This window comes from Dioscorea cayenensis, chromosome 16, assembly GCF_009730915.1.
Source record: "Dioscorea cayenensis subsp. rotundata cultivar TDr96_F1 chromosome 16, TDr96_F1_v2_PseudoChromosome.rev07_lg8_w22 25.fasta, whole genome shotgun sequence".
Classification (NCBI taxonomy): Eukaryota; Viridiplantae; Streptophyta; class Magnoliopsida; order Dioscoreales; family Dioscoreaceae; genus Dioscorea; species Dioscorea cayenensis.
In genome coordinates this window covers 4,620,550-4,642,853 of record NC_052486.1, presented here as the reverse complement: position 1 = coordinate 4,642,853, position 22,304 = coordinate 4,620,550, and the positions used below count along the sequence as shown (strand labels likewise).

Genomic DNA, 22,304 nt, shown 5'->3' with positions numbered 1-22,304 from the left:
TTATTATTTTGATAAAATGTGAATGAATCATGTGTTACGAATATGCGCAAGTACGGAATTAATCTCTTAGTACACATTTGTTATCACTTTAAATGAGCTAAAGTTATATCATATCTTCTCAGTGAAATATAAATATTAGGATCCTGTGTGAATAAACCAAAAAGTCGTTAGCATTAATAATATTATATTTTTTTGACCATTTAATTAAAATTATTTTTTTAATTTTATAGTTGAAGATTATTTTTATTTTTATTTTTAAATGTTAAAGTTATGATGTATCTAGAACATATAATTTCATAAGCAAAATTAATAATTAAGATTAATTTAATAAAAAATAATTATTTGTTAGTTTTTGACTTATTATTAATTTTACAAGATGAAGTATGAGTGTGCTTTTGGATTATAATAATAGTTCATTTTTTTTTATTACATATAGTGATGGATATCTATGTTGGATATCCATTATGAGGCACCATTATTATTGCAAGGGTAATAGTCTATCCAAGATAGGGTAATAGTCATCACCCGTAGTACACTCATGCAAAAAATCATTAATACTCTATGTTTTTTAAAAATTATAATAACTTAAATAAATAACAAATTTATAAATATTTTCTAATAAAATAATTAAAAATATCAAAAATTATTTAAATAGTTAATTAATAACGATTAAATAAAGTAAATATTAAAGTAAAATGTTCAATTTAAAATTTAATTTTATCAATTAAAATAACAATCATCCTGGAATAATTTTATAAAAAATTTATTAGCTTAGTATATTTTAATTAAATAATGAATTTTTTAAATTGAGATATTTATTTTAAATATTTAATTATAGTAATTTAAAATCAATAATAATATTTACAATACTTTATAAATAAAAATTATAATTTTCATAAAATCATTACACATAATTCACTATTTCAAATATAAATATTATTTTTTTGACTTTATAAAAAATAAAAACAATTTATCATAATTATTTTTATCTCACTTCTTATATTTTTAATAACTTATTGCTTCACAATATTCCCGATCTTATTACCCCAATTTTGTTAAGCGAATTAAACGCAACCCGAAAGTATTGAAAACTCATAAAGGCCTCAATCACTTTTGCAAGTGATCAAATATTTTACCAATTGAATCACCAACACGGTTATTCAAAATCATTGAATTAATTAATTAATTAATTATTTTATTAAATAAATAAATAAATAAAAAAATGATAATGGAGGGGCGTGTGCGTGTCCCGGAACCAAAGCATCATTCCAAAGAATATTTCGCTAATTTTCAGCCACGTAACCCTCCCTTTCAGTCCTCCACTAAAAAATTATTATTATTTATTATTATTATTATTATTATTATTATCATAATATCACTAATTAATTAATTAATTAATTAATTAATTCTATAAAATTAAAAAAGTGAGCTTTTTTTTTTATTACAAACTCCCACTCTTTCTCTCCACCTCTTCCCGCATCCCAATTCCATCGTCTCCTTCTCCACTTCTCCTTCTTCTTCGGAGTTCGGCAATGGCGGGCAATGACTGGATTAACAGTTACTTGGAGGCTATACTCGATTCCGGACCGGGGATCGTCGCCGACAAGGCGTCACTGTTGCTCAGAGAGCGTGGCCGCTTCAGCCCAACTAGATACTTCGTTGAGGAAGTCATCACTGGCTTTGATGAGACTGACCTCTATAAATCTTGGGTTCGGGTGCGCTTCTATTCCTTCTTCTTTTTTTGCCTTGAAAACCTGTTTAGGATCTCACTGGCATCATCTCCCAGTTTTTGCTCAATACGTAGATATTTGTTTCTCTCTTTCGTTTCTTTATTTAAAATTTTAGATTTTTTTGATGTTCTGATGTATAGTTTTGATTTTTTGGAATGAATTTTGATTTGATGGGTTTTATTTTAGTCTGAATATTGATGCTGATCTCTGTGATTTTTGGGTTCTGGTGGACTTCTCTTCACTTCTTTCATGCCAGTGTCTATTTGTCTCTGTCTTTCCTTTTTTCCTCCCTTTTTTTTTAAAAAAAATGTGTTTTTTCTTTGATATTATAGGTTTTCCTGATGTTTTATTGTATAATATTGCTTTATAGAGTGAATAGAATTTTGCTGTTTATTTTTCCTCTACATGGACGCTAAATTTTTTCTTTCTTTTTTCTAATGTTTGATTTTGGAGTTCACTTCACTGTTGATAGAAGATAGATTGCGAAATGTCGGGTTCCTTTAGTTCATCCTCTGTTTGTTTGGAGAGAGGAATTTTAGTTCACTAATTTGGAGTTAGACATTAAATTTTTTTTTAGTTGGCCTCTACTTGGTTTCTCTCTATATCCCATGCTCAATTTTCTGTCTACGCTTTTGATTTTAGTGCCATCATGTTTTTTTATTTTTTTATTTTTTTATTTTTTTATGTGTGTGTGTGTGGAAAAGGTAATACTTTGCATTCAATTGTTTTTATTCTCTGTGTATTGCCATTTTTTAGATTTGGATTTTGGTCATTGCGGAATTTTATTTTGTTGCTCATTGCTTTGTTATTTATCAAAGTTTATGGTTTTGATGTTATCTATATGAGTAGGCTGCGGCTACAAGGGGTCCCCAGGAGAGGAATACTAGGCTGGAGAACATGTGCTGGAGGATATGGAATTTGGCCCGTAAGAAGAAGCAGGTATTATTATTTTCTGCTTCTTCATTAAAAGAAAAATGAAGCTCTTTTAGTGTCTAATCGAAAGTAATTCATTTTCGCTGCTCTGCATCATTTTTCTTGGATTTAATTGAGCAATGATCGAGTTCTTTGTGTTAGCTATATGTGATCACCACTATTTTGTGTAATAATAATGAAGTTTGCTTCTGTAGTTCTATGCTTTTTGGTTTTCTACAATTTCTTTAAAACAAAATAGGGTGTCAGGGAACCAAGCCTCGATTTGCTTAAATTGCTTCCATTTGGCATTGGATTTCGCCATTGAGATTTTTAGGTCCAACTTGAATAAAGTCGTTGATCAATTAAATGCTGGCAGAGTTACTGATGCTAGTTGCCTAATGCAGTGAAGAATTTGATAAGGTCTCTTTTGATGATGAAAGTTTGTAGTGGGACGTTCTGTTACACAAGATATAACCTGTGGGTACTGATTTTCACTCTTACACACATTTTTGCCACTGAATCTGAATGCACTTCTAATTCATTGCTTTTTTGTATTTAGTGTGTATATGATAACAATATATCATACCTAAAATATTTGAGAAATCTTATATGTATGTGCTATACTTGTATGCTCAATATTTCTTTCAAAATGATGAAAAATAGTCATTTTGGAATTTTATCACTGGGGCTTCTCTAAGTCATTTATAAGTGCATATGTTATCTGTCCATAGTGTACTTATTTAATTTTGGTCTTCTATGTAGATTGAAAGTGAGGAAGTTCAGCGCATGTCAAAACGCCGTCTTGAACGTGAAAGAGGCCGCCGAGAAGCAACTGCTGACATGTCTGAAGACCTTTCTGAAGGAGAGAAAGGTGATACAGTTAGTGACCTGTCTGCTCATGGTGGTAGCACAAAAAACCGAATGCCTAGGATCAGTTCAATTGATGCTATCGAGGCTTGGGCCAGCCAGCAAAAGGATAAAAAATTATATATAGTTCTGATAAGGTAAGTATCATATTGGTGCATAAACATTTTATATACTTTTTTATAGGTCAACAATGCGACAGACTTAAGAATACCAATTCAGTGAATTTAAATTAGGCCCATGAGCGTATGCAAATGCATGCATGAACTTCTCTCTGATCTTTGGCTTTGTTATCAAACCATGTCCTTTATAATGCATCCTTGTCTCGTGACCAGATAAGTACAAGATACGTAGCAGGATTGTGGGTCATATCATATTTCCCTATCGATTCATCACCTCCTGGAATTTGATCATGCTGCCCTTACATTTCCCCTCCCTTTTTGAAATAGCAGCTTTTACTCTCATATTCATGTGATTGCAAGATACCTTCACATACATTTTAAAGTTCATCCTTGTTTTGTAAGTTATATGCTTCTACGGTGCCACTCTGCTATTTTTTAACACTTACTCTACAACATTGTAGAAACTTTGCCGCTGTTTATTTTCCTTATCAAGAAATCAATAAACCATATCTTTTCTTGCATGCATGAACTTTGTTTTCTATTTTATTTCCTAATAGGTAGTTTTGCATCAATGCAGCATTCATGGCCTTATACGAGGTGAAAACATGGAGCTTGGGCGTGATTCTGATACTGGCGGTCAGGTACCTAGAGGTTATTTTATTATACATAATAAAATATTCTACATAAGATTGAATAAGGCATATAAGCTTTTCTCCAAATGCCAACCAGGAATATCATTTTTTTTTTGGTTGTCTATGTACATAGTTTTTCCATAAATTTAGGAGGTGATATGCTTTATTTAAACTTTTGTCAGGTCAAGTATGTTGTAGAACTTGCGAGGGCGTTGGGTTCTATGCCTGGAGTTTATCGCGTTGATTTGCTGACAAGACAAATATTGGCACCCGATGTAGATTGGACTTATGGTGAACCAACAGAAATGTTGACTTCTAGAAGCTTCGATGGTTTTGCACATGAGATGGGAGAGAGCAGTGGTGCTTATATTGTCCGCATACCATTTGGACCAAGAGATAAGTACATCCCCAAAGAACTACTTTGGCCACACATTCAAGAGTTTGTTGATGGTGCTTTAAGCCACATTATGCAGATGTCAAAAGTTTTAGGCGAGCAGATTGGTGGTGGCCAGCCAGTATGGCCTGTTGCTATACATGGGCATTATGCTGATGCAGGTGACTCTGCTGCGCTATTATCTGGGGCACTGAATGTCCCTATGCTATTCACAGGCCATTCACTCGGTAGAGATAAGTTGGAGCAACTTTTGAGACAAGGGCGTCAAACCAGGGAAGAAATAAATGCAACATACAAAATAATGCGTCGAATTGAGGCCGAGGAACTTTCTCTTGATTCTTCTGATATTGTTATTACAAGCACAAGACAAGAGATTGAAGAGCAGTGGCAGTTATATAATGGTTTTGATGTGATGCTTGAGCGTAAACTTCGAGCTAGGATCAAGCGTGGAGTGAGCTGTCATGGCCGCTTTATGCCTCGCATGTGTGTAAGTATACCTTGGGTATAATTTTCTTGTAAGTCTTAATATCTAGAAGATGGAAAATGGTTGGTTTCAATATTATGTTCCATGGTGCTTCTTTTTATTGAGTCTCGAAGCTAATTTATTATTCAATCTTCAGGTAATTCCTCCTGGAATGGAGTTCCACCATATCGTTGCACATGATGGTGACACTGACGGTGATGTAGATGGAAACGAAGATAATCCCGCTTCTCCAGATCCACCTATTTGGTCTGAGGTTTTATAATTTTTCTTTCAACTATTTATTCTTGAAGAAAGGATGCTTACATTTTTTTCGATTTAAAGAACACCAATACTGTCCTAACTGTGGACTATAGTATATATTTGAGCATTTCTATAGCTTGTAGTCTGATATTGTGACTATTCATGCCTCAGTGATTTCTTTCTTGGCAGATAATGCGGTTCTTTTCCAACCCCCGCAAACCTATGATTCTTGCTCTTGCTCGACCAGATCCCAAGAAGAACCTCATTACATTAGTGAAGGCATTTGGTGAATGCCGTCCTCTCCGAGAGCTTGCAAACCTGGTGGGCTTCGTGACTTCATCTCTATAAATTATTGAGTGTTGTTAAGTGTTCCTCATCTTCTCCAAATGTACTGGAATTTGTCGCAGACTTTGATAATGGGGAATCGCGAGGTTATTGATGAAATGTCGGGCACAAATGCAGTTGTTCTTACTTCAATACTTAAAATGATTGACAAATACGACCTGTATGGCCAAGTGGCTTATCCCAAGCACCACAAGCAGTCTGATGTTCCTGACATTTATCGTCTTGCAGCAAAGACCAAGGTCGTATGCTATTCTTTTGCTAATTAGTTTCTATTAAATAAAGTTTCTTGCTTTATCTGTAACTAAAGCACAGAATATTTTGATAATTCTTCTGAAAAATGACAGATCAGTTTGATTACTTAAATTTTATGATAAATATAGTTTCAACTGTCAGAAAGGTTAGGCGCATGAATAAGTGCTCAAGGGATAGGCACCTGAATGTCCTGCAATGACTAGGCCGAGGTTCAAAGCTCATTTGGCATGATGTATGTATTAGATCAAATATATAAGGAAATTATGGTATGTAGATAAAATCATACTCATAAGAAAAACAGCATGCAAATATGCTTACAATGTGCATATTATCAGCTTTGATGTTGTCTTTTCTTTCTCATCCATTATATTTCCCTACTGAGATAATCATAATTCATTTCTTTATCTGCCTCACCTTTCTTGTTTATTAAAATTAATTGAGCACAAGAACAGAGTATATTAGATCTAAAATGAAGATTTTGTTGACCTCATTTCATGCAGGGTGTTTTCATCAATCCTGCTTTCATTGAACCATTTGGCCTGACTTTGATTGAGGTGATAATTTGTTATTATTAATACTGTTATTATTACTAATATTATTATTTTGATGACTTGGGGTTTTTTTTTTTTGCCTATATGATTAGGCAGCTGCTTATGGTCTGCCTATCGTGGCTACAAAAAATGGAGGACCTGTTGATATTCATCGGGTTTGTCCATCACTTCTTTTTTCATGCCTTTCATATTGGTTTATTGAGTTATTATACGGAAACAACTCATTGCTCAACAATTATTTATTTATTTTTATTTTTTTAAATGTTTGAAGTACCTAATGCTTGTTGCTTTGCTTTAGGTTCTTGACAATGGTCTCCTTGTTGACCCCCATGATCAGAATGCAATTGCCGATGCTCTTTTAAAGCTTGTTGCTGATAAGAATCTTTGGGCGCAATGCCGGCAGAATGGATTGAAAAATATTCACCTATTCTCTTGGCCAGAACATTGTAAGAACTACTTATCTCGCATTGCGAGTTGCAAGCCAAGGCATCCTCAATGGCAACGAAGTCACGCATTTGGAAATTCAGAGCCAGAGTCACCAGGTGACTCTTGGAGAGACATAAAAGATATATCGTTAAACTTGAAGCTTTCGATAGATGGTGAAAGAGCCATAGAGAATGCAACTCTTGATAATATTGTAGATTCTGAAGAAAGTTCTGCTGAAAGGAATACCAAATTGGAGCGAAACTTTGATGAAGGCATCAAAAGGTCTTGTAAGATCTGTAAATAAAGTTGGGTCTGTTGATAAAACTGAAGAAAATATAAATTCCAGTAAGCTGCCTATGTTGAGGAGGAGACAACATATATTCGTCATTGCTGTCGATGATGATACTGACACAGATCTTATCAAAACTATAAAACAAATTTTTGATGCTACAAGTGAAGAAAGGATGTCAGGCTCTGTAGGCTATGTGCTGTCTTCAGCATTAACAATATCTGAAGTACACTCCATCATCATCTCCGGAGGCATTCCCGCTACTGATTTTGATGCTTTCATATGTAACAGCGGCAGCGAGCTTTATTATCCTTCTTCAAACTCTGATGACATGCTTAGTTCTTCTGAGCTACCGTATGAACTGGATGCCGATTATCATTCACAAATAGAATATCGCTGGGGCGGAGATGGGTTGAGAAAGACATTAATTCGTTGGGCTGGTTCGATTGTTAACACAAATGGAGACGGTGAAGAGAAAGTTGTTACTGAAGATGAACAACGTTCTGCTGCTTACTGCTATGCTTTCCTAGTGAAAGATCCAGCATTGGTAAATCTTCTTTTGCCTTCTCAATTTTTGCATTCTGCAACCTTGTTTCAGTAGGGGAAAACACAAGAAACCTTTTCGTATTTTTAATCATCGTTAGTGATTAGGTAGTGTGTTTTTCTAAGAGTGTTCATCCTTTTTTAATGATTACGATGTTTCAGGCTTATTATTAGGAAAACTCAAGAAACCTTTTCTGTGCCTCAAGTAGTTCATAGCATGTGTATTCTTACTCATCTTTATGTATGAAGTCAAATGTTTTCCTAAGAGTGCTTGTCGATTATAATGATTACAATGCTTCAGGTTTATTATTTTCTTTTCCTTACAGGTACCTTCAGTGAAGGAACTCCGGAAGTTTATGAGAATTCAGGCACTCCGGTGTAATGTCATATATAGCCACGACGGAACTAAGTTGCATGTCATTCCTGTACTGGCTTCTCGATCTCAGGCACTCAGGTATTCCTTAGATTATAATCTACATTATATCCTATGATTCGAAAAGAGAAAAAACTTTTCATGTTGTGAGATTATAAGTAAATAAGTATTCACTTTTAAGTGAACATGTTTAAGCATTTCATCAGCATTGTGATTTCACCTTACTTAATTTTACACTCTTAACACTTGCATTTCAGATACTTGTACATTCGGTGGGAAATCGAGTTATCAAACATGGTGGTATTTGTCGGAGAAAATGGCGACACTGATTATGAAGGATTACTCGGCGGAGTCCACAAAACAATTATACTAACTGGCAAATCCGGCAACACTCCTCCTAACCAGCTTCAAGCAAACAAAAGCCATAGTTTAGAAAACGTTGCGTTCGACGGCCCGAATATAATTCGAACCGATGCAAATTTCAGCAGCAATGACATAAAATCAGCTTTGAATCATTTGGGCATATGAAAAAACATGAAAATGTTTTTCTTCGATTCGGTGAGTTGCAAAACTTAAGCTTTATCAAAGTTAAATGAAATTTTGGATTTATCTGATCCCTTTTTCTTCTATGCAGTGTACATATATAAAAGTTAATCAGTTTCACAGCTTTTACTTGTGAAGTAGTTACTCTCTCAGTAATTGAGATGTGTTACCCATAAAGAGTTCTCAGAGCTTGTGAATAAGTTTGATGAGGTTCACTTGAAATTTATATATATATATATATATATATGTTTATGTATGTATGGAAAATTGAGAGTTTATATTGATGGGAAACACTTGTGGATTTCTGTTTTATGATGATAATGATGAAAATGTTCTTATGTTAATGTTTGAATTACAGTGATTTTGGTTCATGTCTTACTTTCTAGGGTTAATGATGTATTACTTTTTGATTTTGGTGATGAAGGTAAAATTTTAAATTTTGTTGGGGAAATTTTAAATGAATTGAGGTAACAGAATTTTCTAAATTTAATTTGATTTTAAATTAAACCAAAGTAAATTGTTTTAAAATTTCACGTTGGTTATACTTTTTAAATTTTTTTTTTATATTGGTAATGAAGGTCAAATTTTAAAATCAGTTACGGAAATTTGCACTTACACCCTTACTGCAATTAAACAATGTTGTAAAAAAAAAAAATCAATGTTCTAATAAAATTTTATTTTAAATTTGTACTAAAAATCAATATTTTACCATAAAGGGTCTAATTTTGAAATTTTTTTTTGATAGGTTACAAACTATTAGTATTTACTATAACCATTTTTTATTTTTGGAGTCTAGTTACCAATTTTAATTTTATTTTACTATTAAAATTTTTTTGTCAGTAAATAAGATGGAATTAGAGCATGGACAGTGTGTCATATATGTAATGATAGAAAATTTTTGACATTTACATCAAAAAAATAATACCAATATCTCTCGTCTAAGTTGGATAACTCTTTTTTATTCAAATTGAAGTTTAGATTCCAAAATAAGAAAATGCCATAGTTTAGTACCCTATTTAAAAATTTACCCCAAATCTCTCAAATTTAATTTGATCTTTTTTTTATTTAAAAAATATCCAAATTTAAAAAATATTTTTTTTAAAAAAATCAAACTCGAATACCCGTTCTTTTTTAGTTGTCACATTTAACTAATTCACATCGATTAAGAAAAAGTGGTTAAAATTACTCCATCGGTTCCTTTTTAATTGTCACATTTAACTAATTCATATAGATTAAGAAAAAATAATTAAAATTAGTTGATTACTTATATTTTATAAAAAAATACATTACTTTCCAAAACTACCCTTGTTTAAAATCCCACGAGTAGAGAATATAATTTAATGCTTAGTTGATTTTAATTTATTGAAAATTGTACAAATACATTAAATTAAAGGGTAAATTTGAAAAAAATTATTTAATGCTGCACAAAGTTTCCAATGTGATAAGTAAAAAGAATAGAACAGAGGGCTCCAAAACGTGACAACTAAAAAGAGAGAGGGAGTAGTTGATTACCTGTATTTTATAAAAAAATCCATTACTTTTCAAAATTACCCCTATTGAAAACCTCACTAGTGGAGAATATAATTTAATGCTTAGTTGATTTTGATTTATTAAAAATTATACAAGTACTTAAATTAAAAGGTAAATTTGAAAAAAATTATTTAATAATGTATAAAGTTTCTAATATAATAAGTAAAAAAAACATAGAAGTGCTCTAAAATGTGACGACTAAAAAAGAACGGAGTGGGTATTATCTTTATTACCTTTCTAAAAATTAAATTAAATTAAATAATAGAACATTTTCACACAAATCTTGAGGCAAAAATGAACGGTTAATATATCTCCAAATTGTGACAATACTCAAAACGCACGAACCAAAGAGAACCAAAGAGCATTAGCATTCGTGCCATGCCGGAGCTCCCGGAGGTGGAGGCGGCTCGGCGAGCCCTAGAAGAGCACTGCGTGGGCAAGAGAATCCGTAAATGCGTTGCCGCTGATGACGCGAAGGTCATTGATGGCGTGCCACATTCTGTCTTTGAGTCCTCGCTCACTGGGAAGACCATCGTCGCCACCCACCGCAAGGGCAAGAACCTGTGGCTCCAGCTTGACTCCCCTCCCTTCCCTTCCTTCCAATTCGGTTTGAATTTTAACCTAAAATAGTTGTAATTGAGGAAAATTGAGGATTTCTTTGTAAAGATTGGATTTTTGTGTATGGTTCTGTAGGGATGGCTGGAGCGGTTTATATAAAGGGAGTGGCAGTGACGAAGTATAAGAGGTTTGTGTTTTTTGGTGATGAAGGTTTGATTGTATGTTTTGGTTGTTGGGGGTTTAGGTTTTGATGTGGTTTTGGTGTAGTGTTTCAGGGCTGTGGTGAGTGATGAGGAAGAGTGGCCATCGAAGTACTCTAAAGTGTTTGTTGAGGTAATGTGCATTCTGTTTTCATGGTTTTTAGGGCTTGTTAGTGTGCAATGGCAAAGATGTGGTGCTTCCCTGCCTTTTACTCTATTTAGGGTTTTACTTTCACTGATTACCTGGTTTCGACCCTTTTCTTGGCAAAGGTTTTGTGTGGTCATAAAAGGGTATGCAAAAATTAGGGTTTCTATAGAGCATTGAAATAGTTAGTAGAAAGACATGGAGAGGGCTTTATCAAGGATAAAGACAAATTCTGCATCTATTGATGTTTGGTTTATTAAATTATTAAAAAAATCTAACTTTGAAGTGTTTAATGCTTTTGGTGTGACATATATTTATGAAATTCTCTGGTTGTTTTCTTTATCTTTAATTACTTACTCTCTATGGCCACAAAAATGGTTTTTATTATATATATATATATATATATATAGAAGAGTTGTCTTAAGACCGAAAATATAAGGTTTGCTCAAAAAATAAAAAAGGTTTGTAAAAATCTTTTACTGTGTTCACAACAAGGGAAACACATTTTTACCTGTATCTTCAGATTCAAATAATTTATGCATATATTCAAATCCAAGTATATCTGCAAATTTTATAACATTTCAGAAAGGTTTTTATGAATTAAAAGTATTGGTTTAAGAATAGACAGTGATCTCATGCTTCATGAAATACCATCACCATCTAGAAAGCGGCGTACTTGTAGCAAATTTGTCTTTGTAATCTATGGATATTTTACTTGTTGTTTCCTTCTTCTAGTCTGAAAGTTTCAAATTTCTGTGTCGTTCGTTATGATAGCGACTTCTTGTTGTGTTACACATTGAGATGTCCATTTCATGAAACTTTTGTATGTTCTTCTAATTGTTATTCTGATGATATGAGTTTTATCCTTCGTATGCAGCTCGAAGATGGCTTAGAATTTTCTTTCACTGATAAGAGACGTTTTGCCAGAGTTCGTTTGCTTGAAGATGTACCCCTTTTCACTTAGCAGCTCATCATTTAATTTCAATCAGTAGTTCATGCCTTTTGTGTTGGTATGCTGTTAACCTCATTGGCACAGCCAACAGGTGTGCCTCCAATTTCTACACTAGGTCCAGATGCGTTAACAGAGCTTATGCCATTGGATGAATTTGTGCACTCTCTTAGCGAGAAGAAGATTGCAATTAAGGCTTTGCTACTTGACCAGGTTGAGGAAAACATGTTTTTTACTAGCTCATATTATCTGGATGCTCTCTCTGAATATTTTCTATGCTTCTACATACCGAATGCTGTTTCTTTTCTTTTATATTGTCCACATGTATGGAGTGTGTGTGTCACCCTTTCTTGTTGATAAATTTTCTTAGTTTTATGTTAATCTCAATATGTCAATCTAGTTCAACTGTTGAGATTACCTCATCTTCAAATTTTATGCTCTTAATAATATGCTTTTATGAATTTGATAAGATGGATTTATCAGATTCTTTATTCTATGCAGAGTTTCATTTCAGGTATTGGTAATTGGGTCGCAGATGAAGTTCTTTATCAGGTTGGTGCATTATTGAATTAAAGAGTTCTCTTTTTTTATTTTACTTGAAATTTATGAGAAGCAGAGTTCAAACCATAATTTTAAAAGTAGACTAATTTGTATGGTAGACATGGAAAAATTTGAACGCAAGACCTGAGATTCCCAAAACATGGATTTTTAGGCATAGGGAATTCTGTCTAAATACAAGAGCTGAGCTTATTTTGTTTGAATGATTCTTTTATCAGATAATGTGTTATGCTGCAATTTTGATTTATGGGATTTGTCATGCATCCATGCTCAACCATGCTTAATTTAGCATATTTCTATTGCAATTGCTACTGTGTACATGTTAAATATATAGATAAAATGTGCATCCTCAATTTCCTAGGCATGTATTCACCCATTGCAACCTGCTGCGAGCTTGTCCAAAGAGAGTTGTCAGTCTTTGCACAGATGCATTAAGGAGGTGAGTCTTGTCAGAAATCTTATCCATTCACTCTAGAGTCAATATACTTTTGGGGGAAGAAACTTTGGTGATGTCTAAAGCAAAGAGAAAAGGTAAAATTGTAGGTAATTCAATATGCAGTAGAAGTTGATGCCGATTCTACTCATTTCCCAATTGAGTGGTTGTTTCATGTTCGATGGGGCAAAAAGTCTGGAAAACTGAATGGTAAGAAGATCCCGTTATTTCATATGCTTGACACCCAAATCAATTAAATTTTACAGGTTATTGAAAAAGCATTGGAAGTTGGAGCTGATAGTAGTCAGTTTCCTGAGAATTGGATTTTTCATTCTCGCGAAAAGAAACCTGGAAAAGCATTCGTAGATGGTTTGATCCTTTACCTAATGTGTCTGGTTATAATTAACTGCATTGTCATGTGTTCCAACGTATCCCTTTTCTCAAGATATTTTTCTCTTCAGAAGGGACACACAGGTTTCTTAGTATATTTGTTATGGAAAAAAGAAGAATAAATCACACGATTAGTTTTCTTGAGATGAATGCACAAGATTAGTGTTTTATCATTCTTGCATTTTGAATAAATTCTTCGGTTAACTTCATGAATGTATGTTGATATCTTTGAGTTATGAAAGCATGAGATTCTACTTTTGAAGACTTATGAAATTCAAGGTTCTAGCCTTTAAATAACTGATTTTTATCAAAACGTACTGGATCATTCCTCATGCCTTTATTATCTAAATATTTTCTCAACTGGAAATTTTGCTGTGAGGTCCCGAGTTATAAATCACACTTATTGAACTAAGGATTGCCAAGGCACTGAGTTTCATGACCAACGAAAGAGAAGAACTCTTTGAGATTATTTTGAGAAATTATGTCAGTGAATTACTCATGTTCTCATGTCAGTAACTTATTTTAAATGTGATTCATCTTGTTGTATGATAATCCGACAAACTCTTGACTTATAAATATAATTCACGCACTCACATATAAATGGGAGCATGAACACGCATTTGCACATTAAAGTTTATGTAGTACCAGAGTATGAAGATTGTACAATTTTCTTGTATCAGGTAAGAAGATAGATTTCGTCACAGCTGGTGGCCGTGTAAGTATCTGTGAACTTAGATAAAGTATCATAAACATAGAGTATTTGTATAATATCTTTTGACTTAAATATTCTCCATACGGCTCGCCAGACTTCGGCCTTTGTACCAGAGTTGCAGAAGTTGATTGGAGCACAATCTGGCAAGACAGTAGTTCAAGCTAGACGAAAAGGTCGAAATTGAAGGAAAGCAGTGAAGCTGAAGAATCTGACAGTGATGAGGATTTCAATGCAAAGACAAGTGAGAAAAAAAGCAAGGCCACAACTGTTAGAAGAAAGAAGCAGAGCGATGATGATAGTGGTGAAGAATCCGCAGTGAGGAGGATTTGGACAAAAGGACAAATACGAAAAAGAGCAAGGTCGCAACTGTTCAGAAGAAGAAGCAGATCGAAAATGATAGTGATGAAGATGAGCCACAGAAAAAAGCAAGAGGTAAAACAAAGCCGAAGCGAACAAACTCCGGTCAAGCAAAGGCAAAACAGAAAAAAGCACAGAAATAGGATGTAATGTGGAATCGGAAAACTCGAACAGGTAGTTTATTTATGAAAAATTAGGGTGCATGATGCTGTGTTGTGTTTGCTTTGTGTTTTGTTGACTCTCAAGTTTTGAGATGTAAATAGATTATTGAGCTTGCCTCTGTTTGACACTTATTTTGAAAGGTGCAGAACGTTAAATTGGGGTTCAGATTTACATTGTTGGGCATATTAGACAATGAAGTTGGATCGTTTATAAAAGGATAACTAAAAAATAAAATAAGGACAGAGAGAGAGACTGACCTCCCTGAGAACTATTGAGTTTCTTCAATTATTCCTTGTACTCAGAGTGCTAATTTAAAAGAAAGGAGAGAAAGGCCTTGGATCAAACTCAAGAATTCTTCTATTATTTTAAAAAAGGCTCAGAGATGTCTGAATTATATCCCTTGCAAGAGCAAAGAGTCTATATAGATAAGAGAACTCTTGTGAAAATCACATAGATACTCATGCTAGCTGTCTAAAGCAAGGGTAGGATGCATAAGTATGAAAATTACAAAAGGTACCCCTCTATTATTGAAAGAGTCGAGGGTATATTAGACTTTTTACAATAATCTTCTAGAGATTGAATCTTATCTTGTATGATAGTGAACTATTATTAGTCTTCATTCATTTCTGAAAATTATATTGGCTAGTTAATCAGTTCTACCAAAACCTTCTGGATCTCGTCCTGGAATAGGTCTATGGCTTCGACTTCTGATTGCAACACCATTGAGTACTCATACTTTAGCAGTTAGGGTTTCGGCTAATAATTCCCAATCATCAGTAGGTCCTTTAAAATCCACGAAATAATGCGTAGAATTTGTATATGCATGATGCAATTGAAAAGGTCCTATTGTGTAGGAGTTCCAATGGGATCTTGATTTGCTTAGAAGTATGTGATGAGTTGCAGGTATAATTTTCTTTCCATGATACCTTGGTATTTCAAAGATGATATGGGCTTCAAAAGGTCCTCCTTTAGCATAGCCTCTTATCAATTCTTGCAGTTTTGGTCCAAAAAATTCTGGCACTTCTTCTTCATCAATACTTAATAATAATAACATGTCGTTATAGAAGAGTTTCAGTAACAAGATGTTTTAGTCCAAAAAGTTTCCAATCAATTCTAGCTAAGAGAATAGATGGACCATAGTTATTCTGAGGAGGCATGCCATTGTATTGTACTACTTCCAGCCCAAGAGTAGCTTGTTCATTTAAATCTCCTATGATCTCTTGAGTTATTTCAAGATCAAAAAGAAATGTTTTGTTTGCCTTTTTAGAGATTATTATTTGGACTTCAATAGATAATTGGCTTAGCCATTGCTGTTCGTAAGTCAATTTTAAATTCATAAGGACAACAAACCTTCTATGTTCTTTGTATCTATCATGAATACTTGTGCTTGCAGCAAGAGAGATGATTTACTGTGGAATCTTTATTCCTTCAGATTGTAATTAAGTCCTGAAAGCAGTTTCTGCTGGGTGTTGGGTATAAAACCCTCACCATCCCTGTGGAGTATTCCTTTTTCCTACAGCTTTTTGCAGGTTTCCCCATGTATGATATACTCCTGCTTTCTTACCTTCAAAGATTACAAAGAATTTGTAATCTTGTTTCATTTCTTTTGTAAAATAGTTACATAATGCATTTAAGGCACTGATTTTCACTGTTGCTGTAGAGGCTTTCCATAATGCATTTGTTAATGTCTTTTGTTGAACATCAAGTTCCAGTCCATAAAGAAGCCTAAAATTACCTTCTATATACTGTGGTAATTTTTTACCTTTTACACTTCTTTTAATTGACTGTGGTAATTCATTACCTTTATCTTTTTTAGCCATTTATCTGTAAGGACTTGTGGAGATGATTCTTGATAATTTGTCAGCTCCCAGATTCTCCATTCCTTTGATATGTTCAATATGCACAATAAGACCAATCCGAGTTAGTTGATCTACAAAATTTACCCAACGGTTTATAAATAATTTTTTATTATTGATTTTATTATAGAAATTAACTATGGCCATACAGTCTGTTCGAAGAGTAAATTCTTCTTTTTTTTATAAAGAAATATTAGAAAATTTTTGTAAAGTATATATACAAGCCATTATTTCTGCGTCTATTGTAGTAATAGCTGTTTTATAAACTCCACTACAATACCTAGCAATTTTTTCATGTGAGGGAGATAAATCTTTTGATGGTTTCCATTTAAGGTTCCACCCCATTCCTCTAGACATCCATTTGTCTCTATAATTATGTAAATGTTTGGTGTTGGCAAAATTAAAGGAGGTAATTTTTCAATTATCCCTTTAATATGTTGGGAATTAAACTTCCTTTCTCCTTTAAGGGAGCATTTATTCTAGTAATTTAGTATTCCTAGAAATCTTTGTAACCCTTTTCTTGTTTCGAGCTGCTGTTTTGGATATTCTATTATGGCCTTTATGACGTGTGGTTGCAGCTTAACTTTTCCTTCTCCAATTTCAAGGCCCAGAAAATCAATTCTCGCAATGCCTATCTTCATTTTTGTTTTGGAGAGAATTAATCCTTCTTTTTAACATATTTCAAAGAATTTAAGCAAGTGCTGGACATGTTGTTTAATGTTATTAGAAAATAGCAGAATGTCAGCAATATAAACACAGATGAAGTCAGAGTATGTCCCAAAGATATTGTTCATTTTCTTTTGAAAGACTGCAGGAGCATTTTTGAGACCAAAGGGCATTACTAGCCATTCATAATGGCCATGTGGACATATAAACGCAGTCCATTCAATGCTGTTTGGGTGCATCATTATTTGATAAAATCCTGATTTTAAGTCAAACTTGATGTAAGCAGTTTTATCTTTTATCTTTAATAAAAGATAACCTATTCCTGGTAGAGTATACTGATCTTTGTATGTATTATCATTCAATCTTTTATAATTGTAGATCGTACGACTCTTGCCTCTTACTTGTTCGGAATGTTTATTGACAATAAAGGCAGTTGTTCTATATCGACTTGTAGATGGTCGTATGACTCCTAAGGTCATTAATTCAGAGATATGTTTTTTATACTTGTCAGCCATTTCTAGTGAAGGTATAATTAATTGGTTTGTCTTGTATTGTTATATCTGGATTTATAAGATCAAGTTGACATAGGACCTTATTATTCTTCAAGTGTTCTAATGGATTGTTGCCTATGTACTACAACTGCTCTAGTCTATTTAATATAGGAATTATCTGGGTTTCAAAGTCAGTTAATTTTTCTATATTGTAAAATAGACTATCTTTGTATCTGTTGGATTTCTCCATAAGAGAGATTTTCTTCTTCTTCAAAAACTATTGAAATTCTTTCTTCTTTTGCAACCATTAATCCATCTATTTGCTTCACAATTGGAGAAGTTTGGATAATATCTGTTTTTCTATAGAATGTAATAACACCTTGACAGATATTGATTCTTCCCTTAAAAGAGTGAACCAAATTCATCCCAAGAACAAACTGAAGATTATCAGATATACTGGGCGTGACATACGTTAAGGGAGGGGATATTTTTCTTTGTTTAGAATCACTGTGGCTTGCTTTAATTTAAGTGTTGAAATTCTACTACATTTTAATCCTAAAAGAGTAACAGGTTTATCCATGTTTTCATAGCAGCTTTTAGGTAAAGCACTATCAGTAATGCAACACTTAGTAGCTCTTGTATCTAAAATTGTCTTAACAAGATACGATTTTTCACCAATTTCTAGAATAGCTGTAAAATTTAACAGGTTGTTTACTACTGTTGCTACAGAGTATAAAGATTGTTCATCAGTTTCAGGAATAGAAGCCATACATACCTGTTCTTCTAAACAGTTTTGTCTTTCTTCTTCGAGATTCAAGGTGGACAAATCATCTGCAAGCTTTTTGGCCTTTATTGTCTGTCAATTGTTGTGAAAGACTTTTTACTTCTCCTAATTCAACAATTCGCATGGCTTTTTCATGTGTAAGGGGATTACTTGGTACTTCTACCTGTAACTTAAGATTAGCATAAAAAACACATAGTAAGATTTGACAAATCTTACATTGTGTTCTCATTCCTTTGACAGGTTTGATATTACAAAAACAAATGTTGTTGATATAATCAACATTTGGATGGTGGTTCCAAGTATGTGTACAATCTTGTCGAGCTTGTGTCAGTCTTTTGGTAGCTCTTATTAGATTCCAATCATAATATGTTTAATTTAAAACCATGATAATGGAGTCAGAGATAAGAATCTGACTTCTTTCTATTTGGTCTGTTTTGTTATCAGAATAGGAAAATATATTTGAATCATTTAGATCTTCTCCATTATCTAAACTTACTATGTCCCAATCCTGTTCAAGATCAAGTTCTTGATATATGTGTAGTCTTGCTCTATTGACATTTTTACTATTATGTTCTCGAGCATAATGACCAATTTCTCCACAAATATAGCATTTGCATTTTGATGGTCTAGTAGTTTTCTTGTAGGCTTTAAATTTTCGTACTTGGTTGTTATTAGCCTTTTGCCTTTGGTATTTTCTTGATCTATGTAGCAATTTTCTTGGGTTTTGGCTTTTTTGTTATTGGCTTGGAACCTCAATATTTTTGCAAAATGAAAAATCTTTGGCTTGCATGTTTAGCTCATTGATTGTGCATAGATCTTGTAATACCTTATAGGTGAATGCTATTCTGGGTGCAACTCCAACAAGCATATTTGGAAATTTTTGATCCCAAAGCTCTTGTAATTTTGTATTGAAAGATGGAGGTAGCTTTCTAAAATGTTTAGCACTAAGCTCTGGACTTAGAAATGTTGCACCAGTTTTTCCTGCTAAGGCTAAGAAGGTTATTGAGTATTGTTCTATATCCTTCAAGTTGGATATTATAAGCTTATCTAGGTCAAAAAAAGTTTGTCGCTATATTTGTTCTTGACCTCGATATTTATTATATCCTAAAATAATTTGTCGAATTTGTGAAGTTATATTGGATGTATCTTCTACACCATTAACAAGTGCTTGGAATTCTTGTGGAAAAGCTGTTCTCCAATTTTGAAAATATAATTTTACAGTTTCTCCTAGCAAATTTTCAAAAATACATAACCTTATCGATGTTCTCAGCAAAGTTTTTTGTGGCTACATGAGTTAAATTATTACTAAGAAGAAATCACGTAAGGAAGGGGATTCTTATTTGTATGAATGGTACTTCGAACTTGTAACGAGCATGAAGAAATTAATGATACTTCTTTATCTTTTGAGTTGTTCCACCGGATCGGTTGCTCAAGATCTTTGGTCTCCCAATCTTCTAATAGTTTCTTCCCATGTAGAAAATTTAGGCAAAGTTAACATAGAACCTATTTGTGCATTTGTTGAAGGTGATGCAGGAATATGATCATAAAGATATGGTATGGCTGTTGATACTCTATTTGGTTGCCCAAAAGGTATTTGAGTTATAGGTCATGGAGTTACTACAGGTGGTCCAAATGTTGGTACTCCACTGACCTTAGTTTGTGGAAATGTTGTAGGAGCACTGCTACTTTTAGCTTCATTCATAAAAATTCTGTCTATTTGTAAAGTCGGATAGTTTAAATCTAATTCAAGATTATTTATCTGTTGCATAAAGTAAACAAATCATGATTACTTATCTGCATTTCCTCTAAAAGAGGAAGAGAAATGGAGGCTTCTTCAAAAACATCTGGATCTTTAGTAGGCATTTGGAAGTTTATAGGCTTCTATATATCATCAATATCAATGTTGTCATCAAAATCATCCTCTATCCAAAGATGAGAGTCTTGGGCTATGATGATGTTAATTATCTCTATTTCATCTTCTAATTCAACTTCATGGGCGGAGGTCGATGCTTTATGATCTATAAATCTAAAGGATGAAGTATGTTTTCCTTTTGTTGATGGCCAATAATGGATAACTGTTGGCTATTGAGGTTCTAACGAAATAGACCATTCATCGCCGATATAAATATCAGAAGATATTGGTTTTCCTTCAATAGCTTTGATGCCTTGTGTTTCTAAATGGACTAGAACATTGTCGATTTTTAATTTATAAGCTGTTGAGGAATTATACCCAAGTCTACCAATCAAAGCTTTTGAGATTAATAGATTTTCTCTTTGTTGCATACTATCATATCCTTTTGTTTTAATGATTAATGTAAAATATTTACAAAAATCATTAATTGTCATAGACATGTCTAGAGCTAGAAAACAGATTTCATGGTTTTTGGACATATCAATCTCCATAGAACCAATACTTGCTTTTTCTGGAATAGTATCTGAAGAATCTACTAGAGGTATCAGTACTTTAGCTCCATAATTTTTTCAGTGTAGGCCATGAACGCCTATTAAGACTAATCCTATATGTATGATAGGATATTATCTTTTTTGTAATTCTCTTTTTGAGTCATTAGATAAAAAGCTCATAGAGACTTGTTGTTGGGATGAACAACATGAAATAATTTCTTCACTCCTATGTTGATAAGCTTTAGGCGTAGTCTCCCAGAACCCATGTTTATGTAATACTTCAGCTAGAACAAGCTGAGCTTGTTATTCTCTGCTAATGTCTAATTGTTGTTCAGGGTTAATTAATTGTTCTATGACAACGTTAGTTCCTGATTTTTGTTTGTGATATTTTCTAAAGGGATTTGAATGATAATTTCTAATAATATCTTGATTGGGAAGCTTTGTAATTTGTTTATTTGCCATGGAGTCTTCTATATTTTTCCATTTGTTCTTTAGGATCTCGCCAAACATAACAAACACTAGCAGAGGATTTGACAACTAGCTTTTCTTCAGTACTCACTTCTATCTTAAGGTTTTGAACTTTTGAAGTAAGCTCAGAGATTGCTTCTTCAATATTTCCTTGTTTTTCTTTTGAAAGAAAGATATCGAGCTTCTTATGAAGTGATAAGAGCAATTCAATTATGGTATTATTCTGCTTGGAATTAGTAGTAGTAGAAGAACTACTATAAAAACCAATTAAAGGTGCAAAAGAAAATTTGTCTATGTTCTATTGAGCTTTATATAATTATGGATTATCCTTACTCATAGAAGCTCATTGACAACTGTTATAAGTTTAGAAACTAAAGTTTCTAATTTTTTGACTTTTTGCCTCCAGAGTTTTGATTAAGAAAACAGTCTCTTGTTCAACCTTTGTAGGTTCTTGATTGATAGATGTGAGAAGATTTTGTATGTATTCTCTATTAGGTAATTGTCTGAGCAATTTTAAATCTTTTTGCTGTTTGAGAAATTCTAATTTTTAATCAATTTCTATTAGTTTTTTGGATTTCTTATGACTAAGATCTAGAAACTTTTCAGCATAGTACAAACATTTTTCTGATTTTTTGTTAAATTATACAACAACGTTAAAGAGGTGTCACACAGAAAATTTAATTGATGGTCTTCAGAGTGGAACCTGTGTTTATGGTTTCCATTTGCAAAACAATAAAAAGTAACTTTATCTAAACTAATTTTCTCATGGATATGCTTTAATTCGAGATCCAAATATTCAAGGGCTTTTGTCATTTGAAAAGTTTTCAAAAATATAAACACAGTAATTTTTAAAGATTTCTCATAAACACAATAATTTTTAAAGATTTCTCATTATGGACATACTTATATTGAATCCTTCTACCTTACCATCTTTGAGGACCC

The 22,304-nt window shown here is 33.0% G+C and overlaps 2 protein-coding genes across 2 annotated transcripts; both read left to right on the top strand.

Moving 5' to 3' along the window:
* The first annotated feature begins 1,458 nt into the window (after positions 1-1,458).
* Positions 1,459-9,071, top strand: LOC120279015 (probable sucrose-phosphate synthase 1). The gene is given in 15 exon segments (XM_039285842.1): positions 1,459-1,715; positions 2,580-2,669; positions 3,405-3,646; positions 4,206-4,269; positions 4,443-5,141; positions 5,275-5,391; positions 5,568-5,699; positions 5,786-5,962; positions 6,476-6,529; positions 6,619-6,681; positions 6,825-7,208; positions 7,210-7,788; positions 8,111-8,238; positions 8,415-8,715; positions 8,792-9,071. Coding segments are annotated over 14 exon segments (3,183 nt in total). The 5' UTR covers positions 1,459-1,532; the 3' UTR covers positions 8,686-8,715; positions 8,792-9,071.
* A 1,450-nt stretch (positions 9,072-10,521) lies between these two features.
* Positions 10,522-14,931, top strand: LOC120279321 (formamidopyrimidine-DNA glycosylase). Its single transcript, XM_039286239.1, is given in 11 exon segments — positions 10,522-10,837; positions 10,924-10,975; positions 11,064-11,121; positions 12,011-12,079; positions 12,170-12,295; positions 12,584-12,634; positions 13,002-13,079; positions 13,184-13,283; positions 14,144-14,178; positions 14,270-14,338; positions 14,341-14,931. Coding segments are annotated over 11 exon segments (1,209 nt in total). The 5' UTR covers positions 10,522-10,608; the 3' UTR covers positions 14,683-14,931.
* Positions 14,932-22,304: the final 7,373 nt, after the last annotated feature.